Source organism: Oncorhynchus keta, chromosome 21, assembly GCF_023373465.1.
Source record: "Oncorhynchus keta strain PuntledgeMale-10-30-2019 chromosome 21, Oket_V2, whole genome shotgun sequence".
Lineage (NCBI taxonomy): Eukaryota > Metazoa > Chordata > Actinopteri > Salmoniformes > Salmonidae > Oncorhynchus > Oncorhynchus keta.
This window is the reverse complement of record NC_068441.1, coordinates 101,496-119,038: the sequence shown is the minus strand read 5'-3', so window position 1 is coordinate 119,038 and position 17,543 is coordinate 101,496. Positions and strand designations below refer to the sequence as shown.

The 17,543-nt window shown below is 42.5% G+C and overlaps 1 protein-coding gene across 6 annotated transcripts; it reads right to left on the bottom strand.

The window, feature by feature from the left end:
* Positions 1-1,082: 1,082 nt before the first annotated feature.
* LOC118399902 (protein TESPA1-like) lies at positions 1,083-16,227 on the bottom strand. 6 transcript variants are annotated; one of them, XR_008074038.1, is made up of 13 exons: positions 12,271-13,060; positions 11,365-11,641; positions 11,049-11,091; positions 9,417-9,460; positions 9,255-9,308; positions 6,909-6,945; positions 6,690-6,740; positions 6,335-6,427; positions 5,996-6,263; positions 4,091-5,469; positions 2,909-2,996; positions 1,866-2,180; positions 1,083-1,445 (listed from the first exon to the last, which is right to left on the bottom strand). XR_008074038.1 is itself a non-coding variant. In XM_035796116.2 (9 exons), exons 1-9 carry the CDS (start codon positions 11,591-11,593, stop codon positions 5,345-5,347), a joined length of 885 nt encoding a protein of 294 aa, XP_035652009.1. In that variant the 5' UTR covers positions 11,594-16,227; the 3' UTR covers positions 5,198-5,344. The 6 variants fall into 6 exon arrangements, 3 of the variants coding, with proteins under 3 accessions (XP_035652009.1, XP_035652008.1, XP_035652010.1); XR_008074037.1 differs by having other exon boundaries at positions 11,365-11,625; positions 12,271-13,059; XR_004828926.2 differs by lacking the exon at positions 9,417-9,460 and having other exon boundaries at positions 11,365-11,517; positions 12,271-13,052.
* Between the last annotated feature and the right edge of the window lie 1,316 nt (positions 16,228-17,543).

The following is a 17,543-nucleotide window of genomic DNA, read 5'->3' as shown; positions in this document are numbered from 1 at the left end:
TATATTTTACATCAATTCCCATCATTAAAGTGGCTGGAGTTGAGTCAGTGTGTTGGCAGCAGTCAATGTCAATCACTCAATGTTAGGGTGGCTGTTTAACAGTCTGATGGCCTTGAGATAGAAGCTGTTTTTCAGTCTCTTGGTCCCAGCTTTGATGCACCTATACTGACCTCGCCTTCTGGATGATAGCGGGATGAACAGGCAGTGGCTCGGGTGGTTTTGTCCTTGATGATCTTTATGGCCTTCCTGTGACATCGGGTGGTGTAGGTGTCCTGGAGGGTAGGTAGTTTGCCCCCAGTGATGCGTTGTGCAGACCTTACTACCCTCTGGAGAGCCTTGCGGTTGTGGCCGGAGCAGTTGCCGTACCAGGCGGTCTGGTAGATCTGTAGAAGTTTGAGTGCTTTTGGTGACAAGCCAAATTTCTTCAGCCTCCTGAGTTTGAAGAGGCGCTGCTGCGGGTCTGTGTGGGTGGACCAATTCAGTTTGTCTGTGATGTGTACGCCGAGGAACTTAAAACTTACTACCCTCTCCACTACTGTTCCATCGATGTGGATAGGGGGGTGTTCCCTCTGTTGTTTCCTGAAGTCCACAATCATCTCCTTAGTTTTGTTGACGTTGAGTGTGAGGTTATTTTCCTGACACCACACTCCAAGGGCCCTCACCTCCTCCCTGAAGGCAGTCTTGTCGTTGTTGGTAATCAAGCCTACCACTGTTGTCAAACCATGTTTTGTATAGGTGGTAAAGTAAGGATCATTTTGGTAGTAAGTGTATCTAAAGTAAACTGGCCATAGTAGGCTATCTACCTATAAGGGAATTCTGCTACAGAGTAAGGCTACATCTCCTGATGATGATTATGATATGATTAGCAGAGAGAAGTTTAGCTGAAATTGACATAGCCCAATGTGTGTGATGTTGTGGAATGTGTTGCCCAAATACAAAGTATAATTGGAACCGAAATGTTGCCTATTATCATGTCCCTATGGCGGCTATAAACTGTTTGATTTGCTCCTGTTTTAATGAAATATTTGTGCAGGTTGATGTTAATTGAAGTCACTTAACATTCATATAATGATAATCTTAAATTTGTTTAAATTATCTTTATTAACACCCGATAAATAAATACCAACTTTCAAAGGCACAGCAGTATTATCTTATCTAAAGTACATCTGTCAAGGCTCAGGAGAAGACCTAGACGAAGACAGTTTCGAAGTAACAAACATGTATTACAATAACAGAGTGGCAGTGCAAACGACAGGTCAAGGGGAAGGCAGAGGTCAGTAGTCCAGAGCAAAGTCCAAAAGGTACAGAACGGCAGGCAGGCTCAGGGCTGGCAGAGGTCAGTAATCCAGGGTGGTGTGACAAGGTACAGAACGACAGGCTGGGTCGAGGCAGGCAGAATGGTCAGATGGGAAACCACGCTGGTAGGCTTGACAAAACAAAACAAACTGGATACAGACAAAACACAGGTATAAATACACTGGGGATAATGAGTAAGATGGGCGACACCTGGAGGGTGGTTAGGACAAGCACAAAGACAGGTGAAACAGATCAGGGTGTGACAACATCGAATTAATGATTGTCAGCAACAGTAACACTATACATGGAGATAGGACAATCTCTTCACAATTAAACAGTATGTGTGGACTATACCTCCAGGGCAATCCTTTCCATCAGATTACTCTGTCTGCACTCAGTCAAAGGACTGGTGTTGCATAGGAGTGGCAACATTCAGAATGCACCGACTGATGCCACCTGATTCAGAATGTCATTAACACTAACATGAACAGACCTCATACCTCATAATCAAACAATCAGTATCTGTTGGATGAACATGTTTCTGTGTGACTCATACAAATAATACTCACAGAGTTCCCTGAGTCTAGTTCCCAGAGGGCCTTGGTCAAGTTCCTGCCTGACTACGATGCCTTGATAGGTATTTAACATATCACCTAACCACATCGTATGATATAGCAATCTGATGCCCAACTGCACAGTCGATGACATGGCACGCGACCATTGGTTGATGCAATGCAATGCCTGCGCATCGAGTCAGGCAGGAACTCAACCCTTATCAGTCTGTCAGCTCTTGTCTCTGTCAGTGGAGTAGACTGAAGAGATGACGTCTTCATCAGCATAGCCACTACTGTCTGACTGCATGCTGTCAACTCGAACCACCAGACCTACACAGAGACAAAGACAAATACACTGACACTGTCAGGTCTACACAGAGAGAAACACAACCACACTTACATGGCGCGTAACCCTCGAACTCCCAGGCCTGCATACTGTACAGGCAGATGAACACACAGTCAGGTCGAACGCAAATTTAGTTACACAGGCATACTCATGTCACTTAACCCTTGAACCACCACCAGGCCTACAACATACACACACAAATGGATACACAGTTATATTCTATTCGTGGATTTAACACGTCAGGCCTGCATTACAATACTTCCCAGAATAAAACATGCAGGGTTGGCCAGAAATTCACCCACACTTTACTCAACATTTCCAGTTAGCTGACAATCTTAAAGAACAAGAATGTGAGAAATTCTTATTATGAGAAGGTGTGAGAACGAGTGGTGAACGCACCCCTTTCTTCACACACACACATACATGCATGCACAAATGCACACAGCAACTCATTCACAGCTAACGTGACAACAGCACTGCCCATTTGAGGAACAGTATCAACCACATTCACTTTCAAACTGTAAATTGAAACGGTTGTGAGTTCCTGTGAAATTAAACTGACGTCACATTCAGCACATTGGCTGCTCCGAATCGCGGTAGTCAGTCACCTTTCACTAAACAACTACTTTGGTAGTAAGCAGATGTACACTGTTAATATCACTCGGTTCAGCTGAATATGACCATGATGTATCAATCAAGACTATGAACTCACCTGTGTTTTGATTGACAGTAGACAGTGACAAAGATGTTGACCTTATGGTTTCTTGCTGTCCAAAGTCTTCCTCCCCTGCACTATGTACCTGTTGTTAAACAAAATTGGAAAACAGGTGGTCAGGCAGGCAGCCATGGGTGGATAGGAAGTCGACTACGCCACCTAGATGTGTCAATAATCCCTAGGAAGTCAGACTGGAGTAGATTGTGCCATATACCGTAATTTCTGGACTATAAAGCCGCTACTTTATTCCCACACTTTGAACCTCGCGGTTTATACAATGACGCGGCTAATTTATGGATTTTTCCCGCTTTCACAAGATTCATGCCGCCAAAAAACTGAGCACCGTCACATAATGTGACGTAAAATCGAGCGCGCTCAAACTTCCCATCATTCTGATTACGGTAGTAATTTTGTCACCCTCATCATGGCAAAGACACAAAGAAATGCATATGATGCAGCTTTCAAGTTGAAGGCGATCGATCTGGCTGTTGGAAAAGGAAAGAGAGCTGCTGCACGGGAGCTTGGCCTTAATGAGTCGATCATAAGACGTTGGAAACAGCAGCGTGAGGAACTGACAACAAAGGCTTTCAGAGGGGAGAAAAGCAGATGGCCCAAAGTATTTGCAGCCACTCGACATCAGTGTAAATCATGCATTTAAGGTGGCGCTCCTTGTTCAGTGAGAGTCTTGGATGACAAGTGGGGAGAAATCCTTCACTAAATCGGGCTGCATGCGAAGAGCAACTTATGGTCAAGTCTGCCAGTGGGTCCTGACAGCGTGAAGCATTGTCAAAAAATCCACTATCATCAACGGGTTTCGAAAGGCTGGACTGCTGCGTGTTGAAGGGGCAGCATGAGCTCAGCGGGGTATTTGCCTCCGGATGAAAGTGACGAGAGCGACAATGAAAACGATCCAACATCGGATGAAGCAATTCTGACGCTATTCATCTCCGACACCGAAGGAGATGACTTCAGTGGTTTCAGTGCACAGGAGGAGGAAGATAGTGACCAAGTTCATTTGTTTCAATGTACCGGTAGGCACCTGCGGCTTATAGACATGTGCGGCATATTTATGTACAAAATACATATTTTTAAATAATTCAATGGGTGCGGTTTATATTCAGGTGCGCTTAATAGTCCAGCAATTACGGTAGGTTAAATCCCAAAAATTCAGTCATTTACCTCCTCTAGCTCAAAGGAGTTGGCCTGTTGAAGACTGTGGGATGCCTCCCCTTGGACCCGGATTGGTGGCGGTTTCAGAGGACTCAGGCACCACTTGTTCTCCCATACACCTGGATAATACTGGGCTGCTGAAGGCACCTCAGTGATACCACCACTGGGAGTGAGAACCATCTCCGGTGTGTATGCAGAACTAAAACTACAAGCCACATCAGTTACAGTGATTAGACAAGGGGACCTCTTTCCACTAGGGAGCTTTATGGGCACGAACGTTGACTCCACCAGTGTCCCAGTTTCTCCCAAACGAGAGTCACCCTCAGACTCAGCCTTTGGAATGGGAGTTATGGCGACCTCTAAACTCTTGGCTGAGTTATTGGTAGTTAAATCCTTCTCCTCCCTGGATTTGTGTAGTGCGTCTGATGTGGTGAAGGACCGGTCAAATCTGACATTCTCACAGGACACAACAGACGACAAAATGGTCACCATCTGTGTGTTATTATTCCACTGTTGTAGTTGACTGCTGTCGAGTGCCTGGTGCACACTCTCAACGACCTGAGAACATATGACGTCATGGGTAACCTTGGCAACCGGTGCCACCACCGCTGCCCAGTCTGTGGGATGAATTGTGTTGTGAGTTTCTCCAACCTCACAAGTAGAACTTGGAGTAAGGCAAAAGTCCAGCTTCATTCTACTACTGGGTTCTCGCTGACCTGATTCTGAAAGTGATGATGCTCGAAGATTTGGAGTTCCATCGGTGTCTCTCTCTCTCTCTCTAAATCAGCCCCATCCCCATCTGATGACGATCCCTGGTCCAACCCCTTGCCTCTGACTGTGTCTCTATGTCCCTGTGTCTCTGTCGCTCTGTCCTTGACCAGATGTGGCTCCACAGAACTAATCAAACTACTATGCCCTGTGTCCATATCCTGTACATCTGATAACAAACCCTGCTCCATCTCCTTGTCACAGACTGTGTCTATGTGTCCTTGTGTCTCTGTCTCTCTATCCTTCACCATAGTACTCGTGTCCACAGCAGCACTCATCCCATTACTGTCCCCTGTATCCTGATTATCCTCCTCCATGTCTCTGGATACAGCCTCTGCCTTGGCATTCTCCAGGACCAGTCCCACCAATTCAGGCAGGCTGCTTCTCTTCTTGGGGGACAACCCAGACCCAGGTCCGGAAGAAAATCCCGGACCGTGGCAGGCAGAGTCTGAGCCTCGCTGGGTGGAACCACTAGAACTAGTATACAGGCACATCTTAGAAACCGTGTCCTTGAATCGCTCCACTGGAGACCTCGGTTCGCTGCGAACGCTTCCCATGAAGCGCCGTCCAGTCTGCTTGTCGGCGGTGGGGGAGATGCTGAACTCGGGAGGGGAGAGCTTCTGAAGGGGCATGCGGGACACATGGGAGTAGAGGGAGTGTTAACACCTCTACCTGCCTGAAACGACCTGCAGGGGGAGGTGCGTTCATCAGGACAATTGAAAGAGAAAACAACCATTTGTTTTGAATGTTCTGGCTGCCTAACACACAGGACAATGAGAGATGCATTAACGTTTTTTGTTCATAGCAAAAACTGAGTATAATGTATTTATTGTATGTTAGGATGATTGGTGGAGAAACATACTATACTGACAGTGCTATGTAAATGTAGACCGAATCATAGACACTGTCTATTTAGAGATTAAGCTCTTTAAACCATTTGAACTGCATAAAAAGTGCTGCATAACTAAAGTTATTATGCAAATGAAAGTTGACTCATGTACATACCTGGTTGTGTTGTGGGTGGGTGTTTATGACAATGATGATCATTACCACATTAATGTGTGGGATTCCGACACAATGGTGGTGTGTGTGGGTGCGTGCGTGAGTTTGTGTGTGTGTGTCCGCGTGCATGCGTTTGTGTCTTACTGGCCAGAGAGAGTCCTGGGTTCTCCTGTCGGAGGCGGTACAGTTTGGACTGGAGGAAGAGGCGGAAGTTGATACCGTGAAGCTGGGAAGGGAAGTTGAGGAAACGGGTGGGGATGCGGTCTGTAACATCAGGCTCGTCACATCCGAACCCCAAATCGTACAGAGTCTCCTCTGCATCCTCTGCACACAGTTGCAGCACCTCAGACACACTGGGGTGTGTGTGTATGTGAGTGGTGGGGATGGAGAGATAGAGGGAGATAGAGATGTCCTGACAGACTGTTATACTATATGACTGTTAAGACTGTAACATAAGGTTGATAGTGGTTGGTCCTAACACACCTTGATGCCTTACTGGTGCTGTTGGAGAAGCCACTGGAGGCAATACTGTAACCGAGGTGGAGTAAGGGCAGAGCCAGCCTCTGACGGGGAGTACTGCAGGAACAAAGAGATGAGATCAACATGCGACAGGTGAAAAATAAGCAATGAAACAACTTAAAAAACAAACCAGAATTATTATAGTAACAATATAATAATGGTTGAAGCATGCCTGTATTCAACAGATATCATATGTTAATGTAATCGTATTTAATGTACTAGTAGCTAGAAAAATGCATAAAGAGGGATAGTCAAAATAAACTCTAGAATATAAATATAGCTTGCCATATGTCATAGTTTGTGGGTTGCTCTAACTGACCTGGTGGTGACTCCACCTCTGTGAAGATGTTTGGGTGGCGGAAGCAGCACCCTACACAGGCACCAGTCAGCAGGCACCACAGTGGGAAGATAAAAGCAGGTCAAGCTCAAGTCATGTCAACTAAACTTGACAAATCTAAACCTCCCTCTGAATAGGAAGGAATTTGGTGCATAATTTCTGTAATGAAATCACACATTCTTCATATTCCATTTATCTTACCTCAGTTCTGAGACTCCTTTGACATTTAATGCTGTAGCTGTAAAACATAAAAGTTTGAGTGAAAACATAACACTGTGTGTGTGTGTGTGTGTGTGTATGTGTGCGAGCGTGCGCATTTGCATTCATGCTTGTGTGTGCGCATCTTCCTCCCAGATCTCTGTGACATTTGGCCCTTTGTGTTGTGAGGCTCCAGTGAGTGTTGGCTCCTCTCTTTGCAAACATGCTATTATTATTGCTTTGTATATTGGGCCAATCTTATAGAGTTTCGTCAGTCAGCAGCTAAATCACATGCACCAGGATGTCAGTCACTCATGGAAGAGGTGAAGGATTAAGGGTTGATACTACAATGAGTACATGTTCCTGGTGTACTATCAGTGGAGAAGCAGTCCTTAGACATGAGGACGGGGTATGTCACCAACATGTACAGACTTCTACTCTGAATTTAAATGGAACATTTAAAAATTGAAAGTGTCCACTATTCAAACAGGTACAGTGCCTTGCGAAAGTATTCGGCCCCCTTGAACTTTGCGACCTTTTGCCACATTTCAGGCTTCAAACATAAAGATATAAAACTGTATTTTTTTGTGAAGAATCAACAACAAGTGGGACACAAACATGAAGTGGAACGACATTTATTGGATATTTCAAACTTTTTTAACAAATCAAAAACTGAAATATTGGGCGTGCAAAATTAAACAGCCCCCTTAAGTTAATACTTTGTAGCGCCACCTTTTGCTGCGATTACAGCTGTAAGTCGCTTGGGGTATGTCTCTATCAGTTTTGCACATCGAGAGACTGAAATTTTTTCCCATTCCTCCTTGCAAAACAGCTCGAGCTCAGAGAGGTTGGATGGAGAGCATTTGTGAACAGCAGTTTTCAGTTCTTTCCACAGATTCTCAATTGGATTCAGGTCTGGACTTTGACTTGGCTATTCTAACACCTGGATATGTTTATTTTTGAACCATTCCATTGTAGATTTTGCTTTATGTTTTGGATCATTGTCTTGTTGGAAGACAAATCTCCGTCCCAGTCGCAGGTCTTTTGCAGACTCCATCAGGTTTTCTTCCAGAATGGTCCTGTATTTGGCTCCATCCATCTTCCCATCAATTTTAACCATCTTCCCTGTCCCTGCTGAAGAAAAGCAGGCCCAAACCATGATGCTGCCACCACCATGTTTGACAGTGGGGATGGTGTGTTCAGGGTGTTGCTTTTACGCCAAACATAACGTTTTGCATTGTTACCAAAAAGTTCAATTTTGGTTTCATCTGACCAGAGCACTTTCTTCCACATGTTTGGTATGTCTCCCAGGTGGCTTGTGGCAAACTTTAAACAACACTTTTTATGGATATCTTTAAGAAATGGCTTTCTTCTTGCCACTCTTCCATAAAGGTCAGATTTGTGCAATATACGACTGATTGTTGTCCTATGGACAGAGTCTCCCACCTCAGCTGTAGATCTCTACAGTTCATCCAGAGTGATCATGGGCCTCTTGGCTGCATCTCTGATCATTCTTCTCCTTGTATGAGCTGATAGTTTAGAGGGACGGCCAGGTCTTGGTATATTTGCAGTGGTCTGATACTCCTTCCATTTCAATATTATCGCTTGCACAGTGCTCCTTGGGATGTTTAAAGCTTGGGAAATCTTTTTGTATCCAAATCCGGCTTTAAACTTCTTCACAACAGTATCTCGGAACTGCCTGGTGTGTTCCTTGTTCTTCATGATGCTCTCTGCGCTTTTAACGGACCACTGAGACTATCACAGTGCAGGTGCATTTATACGGAGACTTGATTACACACAGGTGGATTGTATTTATCATCATTAGTCATTTAGGTCAACATTGGATCATTCAGAGATCCTCACTGAACTTCTGGAGAGTTTGCTGCACTGAAAGTAAAGAGGCTGAATAATTTTGCACGCCCAATTTTTCAGTTTTTGATTTGTTAAAAATGTTTGAAATATCCAATAAATGTCGTTCCACTTCATGATTGTGTCCCACTTGTTGTTGATTCTTCACAAAAAATACAGTTTTATATCTTTATGTTTGAAGCCTGAAATGTGGCAAAAGGTCGCAAAGTTCAAGGGGGGCGAATACTTTCGCAAGGCACTGTATAATATTGGATAAAAGGCCTATGTTCTTTAAACATATTCAGTAATGGAAAATTAGTTTGAATAGGAATAGCAAAAACAAAGAGGAAGGCGGTCACGCAGAGGCAGGAACAAAGATGAAAATAACCTTTTTCCAAAACATTCATGATGCTCTCCTACTTTTCCTACAAAGCTATTTCCTGCTTTGATTATTTAATATGGTATGCGTGTCATTGGGATTATGTTCTCTTTTATCCTCACCCTCGGCACCCAGACTCAGGTCATCTTCAAAACTGTTCGCTTTCAGCAGAGACTCTGGAAGAGGAGAATAAATTATAAAATAGAAGCGGAGAGACTATAGTCAGTGTTTTATGCCGACCAGTCGGTAGATTGCAGTCACGCCGGCTTTATTGTCAGACTTACCAACAGTCAGATTATTGCTAGAGTTCTCTGAGCCGGTCTCCAGCCTAGTAAAAATATATTACGTACACCAAAACAACATTTTAGGATTCTGTATGGAGGAATGTGTAAGGGTGTGAACTGGCGGCAGAGAAGTCAGACGCAGGAGAGAAATAACTGTGTTTCCAACGACGCAGTTTATTGACAAAAAACCCCACAGGAAAGATAACATAATAATTCAAATCAATGGGCAACATAACCCCGACGCACACCAGTACAGACGTACACATACACTTACAATAAACAATCACCGACAAGGACATGAGGGTTAAATACACAACATGTAATTGATGGGATTGGAACCAGGTGTGATGGAAGACAAGACAAAACCAATTAAAAAAAAAAATGGGATCAGCGATGGCTAGAAGGTCGGTGACATTAAAGAAATTTAAAAAATGTATTACTTGTTCAACAACATCTGTCTCTGAGCAATTGTATTAGTATAAAATAATATCTAACTTTTTTTGAGCATACTATATAAAATAATAATTTGGTGTGTGCTTCTTATTTGTCCTATTTCACACAAGTACATGTGTGTATTAATACACATATCCCAACTCTTCCTGAGATACTCTTGGAGAGTGGGGTCACAGCCAGGGTCTGCCATAATCAACGGTGACCCTGAAGCAATTAGGGTTAAGTGCCCCATTTCTTTTACAGATAATTAAAACAGAAGTTCACTTTGTCAGCTCGTGACCTTTCCGTTACTGGCCCGATGCTCTCACCGCTAGGCTACCTGCCATCCTAGATATCTATTTTATACAGTCATTTTTGCTCATCTTTATCAAGGGTGTCAATTTCGCAGACCACAGTATACTATACAGCTCTGGATCAAACCTATAGGCATGATCTCTAGCTAGCTATCCTCCCAGTCTGTTCAGTAAAGCTACAGCTTTTAAAAGTCGGTTCACTTCCTACATAGGAGATGCTCTCAGGCTGAGTGATTAGCAGTCAGATTGTCAAGTCACGTTAACCACAGATGTTTTAAGAACGCCCCAACATTTCTTATCTGACATTATTTTAAATCAGATTCTATAAAACCCACAAAATAGCCTGAACATCCAAGTTCACACACCAGTTTAGCCACATTTTCAGACTCAACTTGATCAGCCAAGTTAGCCATGATCATTAGTAACACATGTGTAATTGCACAATAGTGAAGTTTGCATCCAGTGATGGAACAATTGCTTTTCTGTGTTTACATGACTACAATTTTCTGGTCAAGACATAACTGGAAGAATCAAACAGAACAAATAGTACTTTTGTACCATTTCCTATGATGCAAACTTGGGACTATAAACACCAAAAGCATTCAAATAGAATGTCCTCTAGTATAAACAGAGCCAAACTAGTTCTAGAACCAAGGTGTTTTGTAACAAGAATCCACTTTGGGCAATGCCATTGACCTGTTTCCATATTCTAAACAGAATTCACATCTGTAACATTTCCCCAAACGGTGGGTGGTTTACCTAGACAATTTATTTTTATTGTTTAACTTACCACTTGCCACTGGCTGACACACATCATCCTATTAAGAGTCTTTCTTGTAAATGTAATTTCAAAGTCAAACCTTGCACCGCATGCTCACTCACTCACCCACAGCCCAGAAGCCAGCTCTCAATATTTCCTGCAGAGCATCCTGTGGAAACAGTGGACATAGAACAGTCTGGGTGAGCATTCAGCATTCAGAAAATTAAAACTTCTTACGCACTTTTTTTCTGTGCTTTGTCGCAAAGATGTGTGATGCATCATGAAGTGGCCAACCGCCCACATATGAGTTATAAATATACCAGACTAAGCAGAGTTTTAACCCCCTGCATGTTATTTTCTTTATCACACAGATATCTTACAGTAATAAATCAATGTCACTCAAATGTAAATTCTTAATCAAGCTACCAAAATGAGAACTGACCATCTGAGAAGACGTCATCCTCTGCAGACTGGTGTTGATCAGAGGGATGGGTGTATGGTGGTCCATGTGGGGCAGAAGGATGGGTATATCCTGGTCGTTGTAGGGTAGATGGGTGGGCAGAGGGGTGGATGTATGGTCCTGGTACCTGTGGATCTAGTTCCAGGGTTAGCCACTGTCGACTGGTCTGGACCCAGGCCTGACGCCTGGTCGTAGAAGATGGGCTCTCCATCAGACCGCTCACCTATTCACTCAACAGCTCACCTATTCATTGAATAGGCTACTTCAATAATTATCAACTGGGAGAACCCAAATCGTGAAGTAAGTACTGTATCAGTAGGTTTATATTGACACAATTCTTCCAAACCAGGACCATCCAAATGATAGTTTCAGTGAAACTACAGTAGCCTGCACAGCATTTCATGCAGGAACATTTAACCCCCTGATTTATAATCTAGTACAGCTGGTTGGAATAGCAAATTATTCCAATATTGAAATGAACAGCTGCAATTTTAAAAGAATTGACACCACACACTCACTCAAATCAATCCATAAGTAGATAATCATCATATGTCACAAACTCACAAAATAATTGCAATTATGTTAATGTTGTGCTGAAAAATAGCCTACATGACAATCACATTAGAAGTTCCCTCTTAGAAAAATTAAGTTATTATATTATATAGCTTAACAACTGCCAATATTTGTAGAAAGCTTTCAGTGCACATAATTACTCATGTCAAATTTGATACAACTTTATTTCACTGCTCAAGCAAAAACAAGGACATATTTAGAAAACATGGCTGAAAATCCAAACGCATGCAGATGCTGATAGATACCAAAGTAGGCCTACCGTAATATATTTCAATAACTAATGTAGAGACAAGCAAATCTTCATTTCAAGCCTACCTTCACTGGCGCACCGCAGGTTTCAATTCTGGTTTCTCCCACTGCGCTCACCAGTCTCGATTCGTGTATCTTTTTATCAGAATAGCACTGCTTAACGTTACATCATCCAGGTTTTCTTCAGTTTTTCTGATGACAATCTACTTAAACTGTTTATCAAGTACAAATGTTGAGACTATCAACACATCGCCTAGGCTACATGTTCGCGGCTGTCTCGTTCAACTGTCTCTTTAGGCGCAAATACAGAGAAGGTAAAAAAGGAAGTGTGGCTTCAAGTGAAATAAATTAACATTGCGACACATCCTCCCGGCAGTAAAAGAAGCCGACACATACACACTGTAGAATAGCTAGTCTAAAGACGAAGAGCTGACGGTAGCCCTCTTTATACCTGCTGGTGATAACATGCGCCCTGATATTTTCGTAGCAGGTTCAGGAGAATCTACGCTGCAGGTTAGGATAATTAGGTGAGGGAAATGGTTGGCTAAATGGGGGGAAAATGGTTTACTTTTGAGGTCAATTTGACAAAAGCTGTATCCCATCTAGACATGACCCTCGAAGTTGGAGAGACACGCAGATAGTTGGCCGAACCTGGTCTCCGTGCATGTTGTATTATTGTGGATGTAAATCCGAGACACTGTTTATTATGATATGTTATGTTTAGTTTGATATGCATTAATTTGTGGATATCCATCACCCATTTTGTATATGTTACAAATTAGTATTTGTATTAAATGTTACGAATTTAGAAAGTGTATAATAATCAATAATAATTTAGAAAGTATTAGCCAAATGTTTGAAATATTACAAATTCTAGCTAGGTGGCCTGCTGGCTAGTGTTAGCTAGGCTAGGGGTTAGTATTAGGGGTTAAGGTTAGGGGAAGGGTTAGCTAAAATGGTTAGGGCCAGGGGAAGTGTTAGCTAGCATGCTAAGTAGTTGCAAAGTAACTACAAAGTAGTAAGTAGTTGAAAAGTTACTACTTTGCTAAAATGCTAAAAGTGTCCGTGATGAGATTTGAACTCTGGAACATTCGGGTTGCTAGACTTAAAGTTATAGGCCCACCCATCCACCCAAAACAAGTAACCATCTGTCTTGTCTAAGTATACCAAATGTAACATAGCACACACATTTTAATGATTTACGTTTACTATGTTATGTCTAGTCTATGAGACCAGGCTGGACAGACAGACACCAGACCACAGGCTCTCCTGCTAGTGTGTGCCAAGGATGAGCAGTCAGCGCAAACAGGTTATCTATTATTTATCCCTTCAATTCCTTTACGTTCCTCACAACTAAGTAAAATGGATTTTTATTATAATAGATCCCTTTAATAACAGCAATATTTTTGATGATCCTGAAACAAGACTGAAATCTGAGTTAGGCCGATGCTACTGGAGCCATAATCTTATGAAAGTTGTATTTATTTATTTTTTTAACATTAAAATCATTGCCTGCAGTAGGGTTAGACATGCAGTACTAGTCATAAGTGTAAACACACCTACTCATTCTAGGGTTTTTCTTTATTTTTACTATTTTGTACATTGTAGAATAATAGTGAAGACATCAAAACTATTAAATAACACATGAAATTATTTAGTAACCAAAAAAGTGTTAAATATATCAAAATCTATTTTACATTTGAGATTCTTCAAAGTAGCCACCGTTTGCCTTGATGACAGCTTTGCTAAACGTTAAACGTTAATTTGTGACATTTCTTTCCATCTTAATGCGTTTGAGCCAATCAGTTGTGTTGTGACAAGGTAGGGGTGGTATACAGAAGATAGCCCTATTTGGTAAAATACCAAGTCCATATTATGGCAAGAACAGCTCAAATAAGCAAAGAGAAATGACAGTCCATCATTACTTTAAGACATGAAGGTCAGTCAATATGGAACATTTCAAGTTTCGTCAAGTGCAGTCACAAAAACAATCAAGTGCTATGATGAAACTGGCTCTCATGAGGACCGCCACAGGAAAGGAAGACCCAGAGTTAAAATCCAATCAATTGTATTTGTCACATGCGCCGAATACCTTACAGTGAAATGCTTACTTACAAGCTCTTAACCAACACCTTTAAAATAATACCTTTAAAAAGTAAGAAATTAAAGTAACAAATAATTAAAGAGATGGTAGCAGCAACATTATGAACAAAATAAGTTACACACAATGCAAAAAAACAAACAAAATAGCACAGTTGGCCTATAAAACGGCAACCATCCTCTCCGGCGCCATTCTGTACAGATGATCTGTGTACTGTGTATCCAAGCAAACTATGGAACATTCTAATTCATCATAAACCCAGTTTTTAGTCTGTAACCTATGCCTATCTTAACACCTGGCACATAACAACAGCACAATTGCCAGAAAATAGCCTCAGGTGTCTTGCTCAGAGATTTCAAAATCCTCTCTCGAACTTTTATCACTCATACTCTCCTTTCGGATGTATCTATAGTTATGCAAATGCACAAAGAGGATTTATTTACAATTATAAACCTGGTTCTAGTCCTGAAAGCCATGGTATATCAGACCATATACCACCATTACTTTTTACTGTTCTAATTACGTTGGTAACCGGTATATAATAGCAAAAGGCATCACAGGAGTTTGTGGTATACAGCCAATATACCACAGCTACCAGCTGTATCCAGGCACTCCACAAGAACAGCCTTTATCCATGGTATATTGGCCATATACCATACCCCCTTGAGCCTTATTGCTTAATCATCGCAGTCTAAGTTAAATCTACATCCACTGATGGAAAATGATTTTTTGGGAGTCTAGTTTTCAGACCTTTTAGATGGGTTTTGAGTGGTCATTGGCCTAGAAATTTTAGCTTGACCTGGCAACCCTGCACTGACAGAAAGTTGGAAAACTTCTGCTGTTTCTAGGAAACATGACAATGGCAGACATGGAATTCACCTTTGTGAAATGTATGCTATTGAAACCACTTCTCTGACACGAAGCTGAATGTGATCAACATGGTCCAAGGAATGAATATCAATATCTAACATCCACAATACTTATTTGGCATTTTTGTGATGGTTTTCTTAAAATATAACCAGGTAGTGAGTGCATAGACTACTAGAATGAGAACATATAGTTTTTTGCAGAATATTGGATATTTGTATTTTTTTAACCTTTATTTAACTAGGCAAGTCAGTTAAGAACAAATTCTTATTATGCTCTGATATGCTCTGTAGTATGCCATAGTATGCCATTTCTCCGTGCCCTTGTACATTCCTCATTATTATTTGTGATTGTGCAACATGGAATTGTAACAGATGTGATTAAATTGAGTCCACAAAGATACGTACTGTAATTGATTGCATGTAAGTATCACTAAAGCATGGAGTGTATTTATTTAATTCTCAACCTTTTTGTTGCTTTTGTCAGAAAACACGTAAAGAAGAGAATTTGATTAAATCACAAAACACTCACTGAACAGAAAAGGATTAGACTATACATGTACACGGGTTGGAGCGAGCGGTCGCATTCGCACTTCGCTCTGCAGGTTGTATAACTTTTTCATTACATTTCATTATAGTACAACGGTTGATTTGTCTAATCTTAGCAATTCTTCTTAGCTAGCTACATAGCCGTCCTTGTATCAGAGATAATTGCTTAATTATCGTATTTCGTCGCCCTAACGTAGCCTTCACTGCTATTCGCCCAGGAGCTAGCAACGCTAGCTAACGCACACGGATTAGCATCACTGTAGTGCTTTTCACTCAACTGAACGACTTGATTAGTCTAGTGTTAGCTAGCTACATAGCTGTCTTTGTTTCCAAGATATTCGTGTAGTTTAGTGTGTGTAGCCTTGGAGTGATTATCTTAATTCACTGAGGGTCGCTAGCCAGCTATTTGTCGTCCTTAACGTAGGAGACTCTGCTAGCTAGCCAACAGCTAACAGCTAACAGCTAGCCAACGTGTACTGTTTCGAATTCAACAACCCGGTCAGGTAGTTTCACATTTTCATTTCATTTCATTACAGTACAACGGTTTGATTTGTTTGATCGTAGCTAGCTACACAGCTAGCTACATGGCCGTCTTTGTTTCAAAGATAATTGTGTAGTCTAGAGCGATTTCCTAGGTTAGCTAGCCAGCTATTGTCGTTCTTTTAACGCAACGTAACGTAAACAACACTGCTAGCTAGCCAGCTAGCCCCCGAATAGTAGCACTGCAGAAACTATTACACTCGGCGGAACGACTTGATTAGTGTAGTGTCAACAACGCAGCTACTGCCAGCTAGCCTACTTTAGCAGTACTGTATCATTTTAATCATTTTAGTCAATAAGATTCTTGCTACGTAAGCATAACTTTCTGAACATTCGAGACGTGTAGTCCACTTGTCATTCCAATCTCCTTGCATTAGCGTAGCCTTTTCTGTAGCCTGTCAACTATGTGTCTGTCTATCCCTGTTCTCTCCTCTCTGCACAGACCATACAAACGCTCCACACCGCGTGGCCGCGACCAGCCTGCTCTGGTGGTCCCAGCGCGTACGACCCACGTGGAGTTCCAGGTCTCCGGTAGCCTCTGGAACTGCCGATCTGCGGCCAACAAGGCAGAGTTCATCTCAGCCTATGCCTCCCTCCAGTCCCTTGACTTCTTGGCACTGACGGAAACATGGATCACCACAGATAACACTGCTACTCCTACTGCTCTCTCCTCGTCCGCCCACGTGTTCTCGCACACCCCGAGAGCTTCTGGTCAGCGGGGTGGTGGCACCGGGATCCTCATCTCTCCCAAGTGGTCTTTCTCTCTTTCTCCCCTTACCCATCTGTCTATCGGCTCCTTTGAATTCCATGCTGTCACAGTTACCAGCCCTTTCAAGCTTAACATCCTTATCATTTATCGCCCTCCAGGTTCCCTCGGAGAGTTCATCAATGAGCTTGATGCCTTGATAAGCTCCTTTCCTGAGGACGGCTCACCTCTCACAGTTCTGGGCGACTTTAACCTCCCCACGTCTACCTTTGACTCATTCCTCTCTGCCTCCTTCTTTCCACTCCTCTCCTCTTTTGACCTCACCCTCTCACCTTCCCCCTACTCACAAGGCAGGCAATACGCTTGACCTCATCTTTACTAGATGCTGTTCTTCCACTAACCTCATTGCAACTCCCCTCCAAGTCTCCGACCACTACCTTGTATCCTTTTCCCTCTCGCTCTCATCCAACACTTCCCACACTGCCCCTACTCGGATGGTATCGCGCCGTCCCAACCTTCGCTCTCTCTCCCCCGCTACTCTCTCCTCTTCCATCCTATCATCTCTTCCCTCCGCTCA

Excerpts from the sequence above, each read along its gene's own strand:
- LOC118399902 (XM_035796115.2), bottom strand. The coding sequence starts at position 11,593 with ATGGAGAGCCCATCTTCTACGACCAGGCGTCAGGCCTGGGTCCAGACC. Across the intron at positions 11,092-11,364 it reads GGATGACGTCTTCTCAGATG|GATGCTCTGCAGGAAATATT; the intron begins GTCAGTTCTCAT and ends CTGTTTCCACAG. Across the intron at positions 6,741-6,908 it reads AAAGGAGTCTCAGAACTGAG|GGTGCTGCTTCCGCCACCCA; the intron begins GTAAGATAAATG and ends GTGCCTGTGTAG.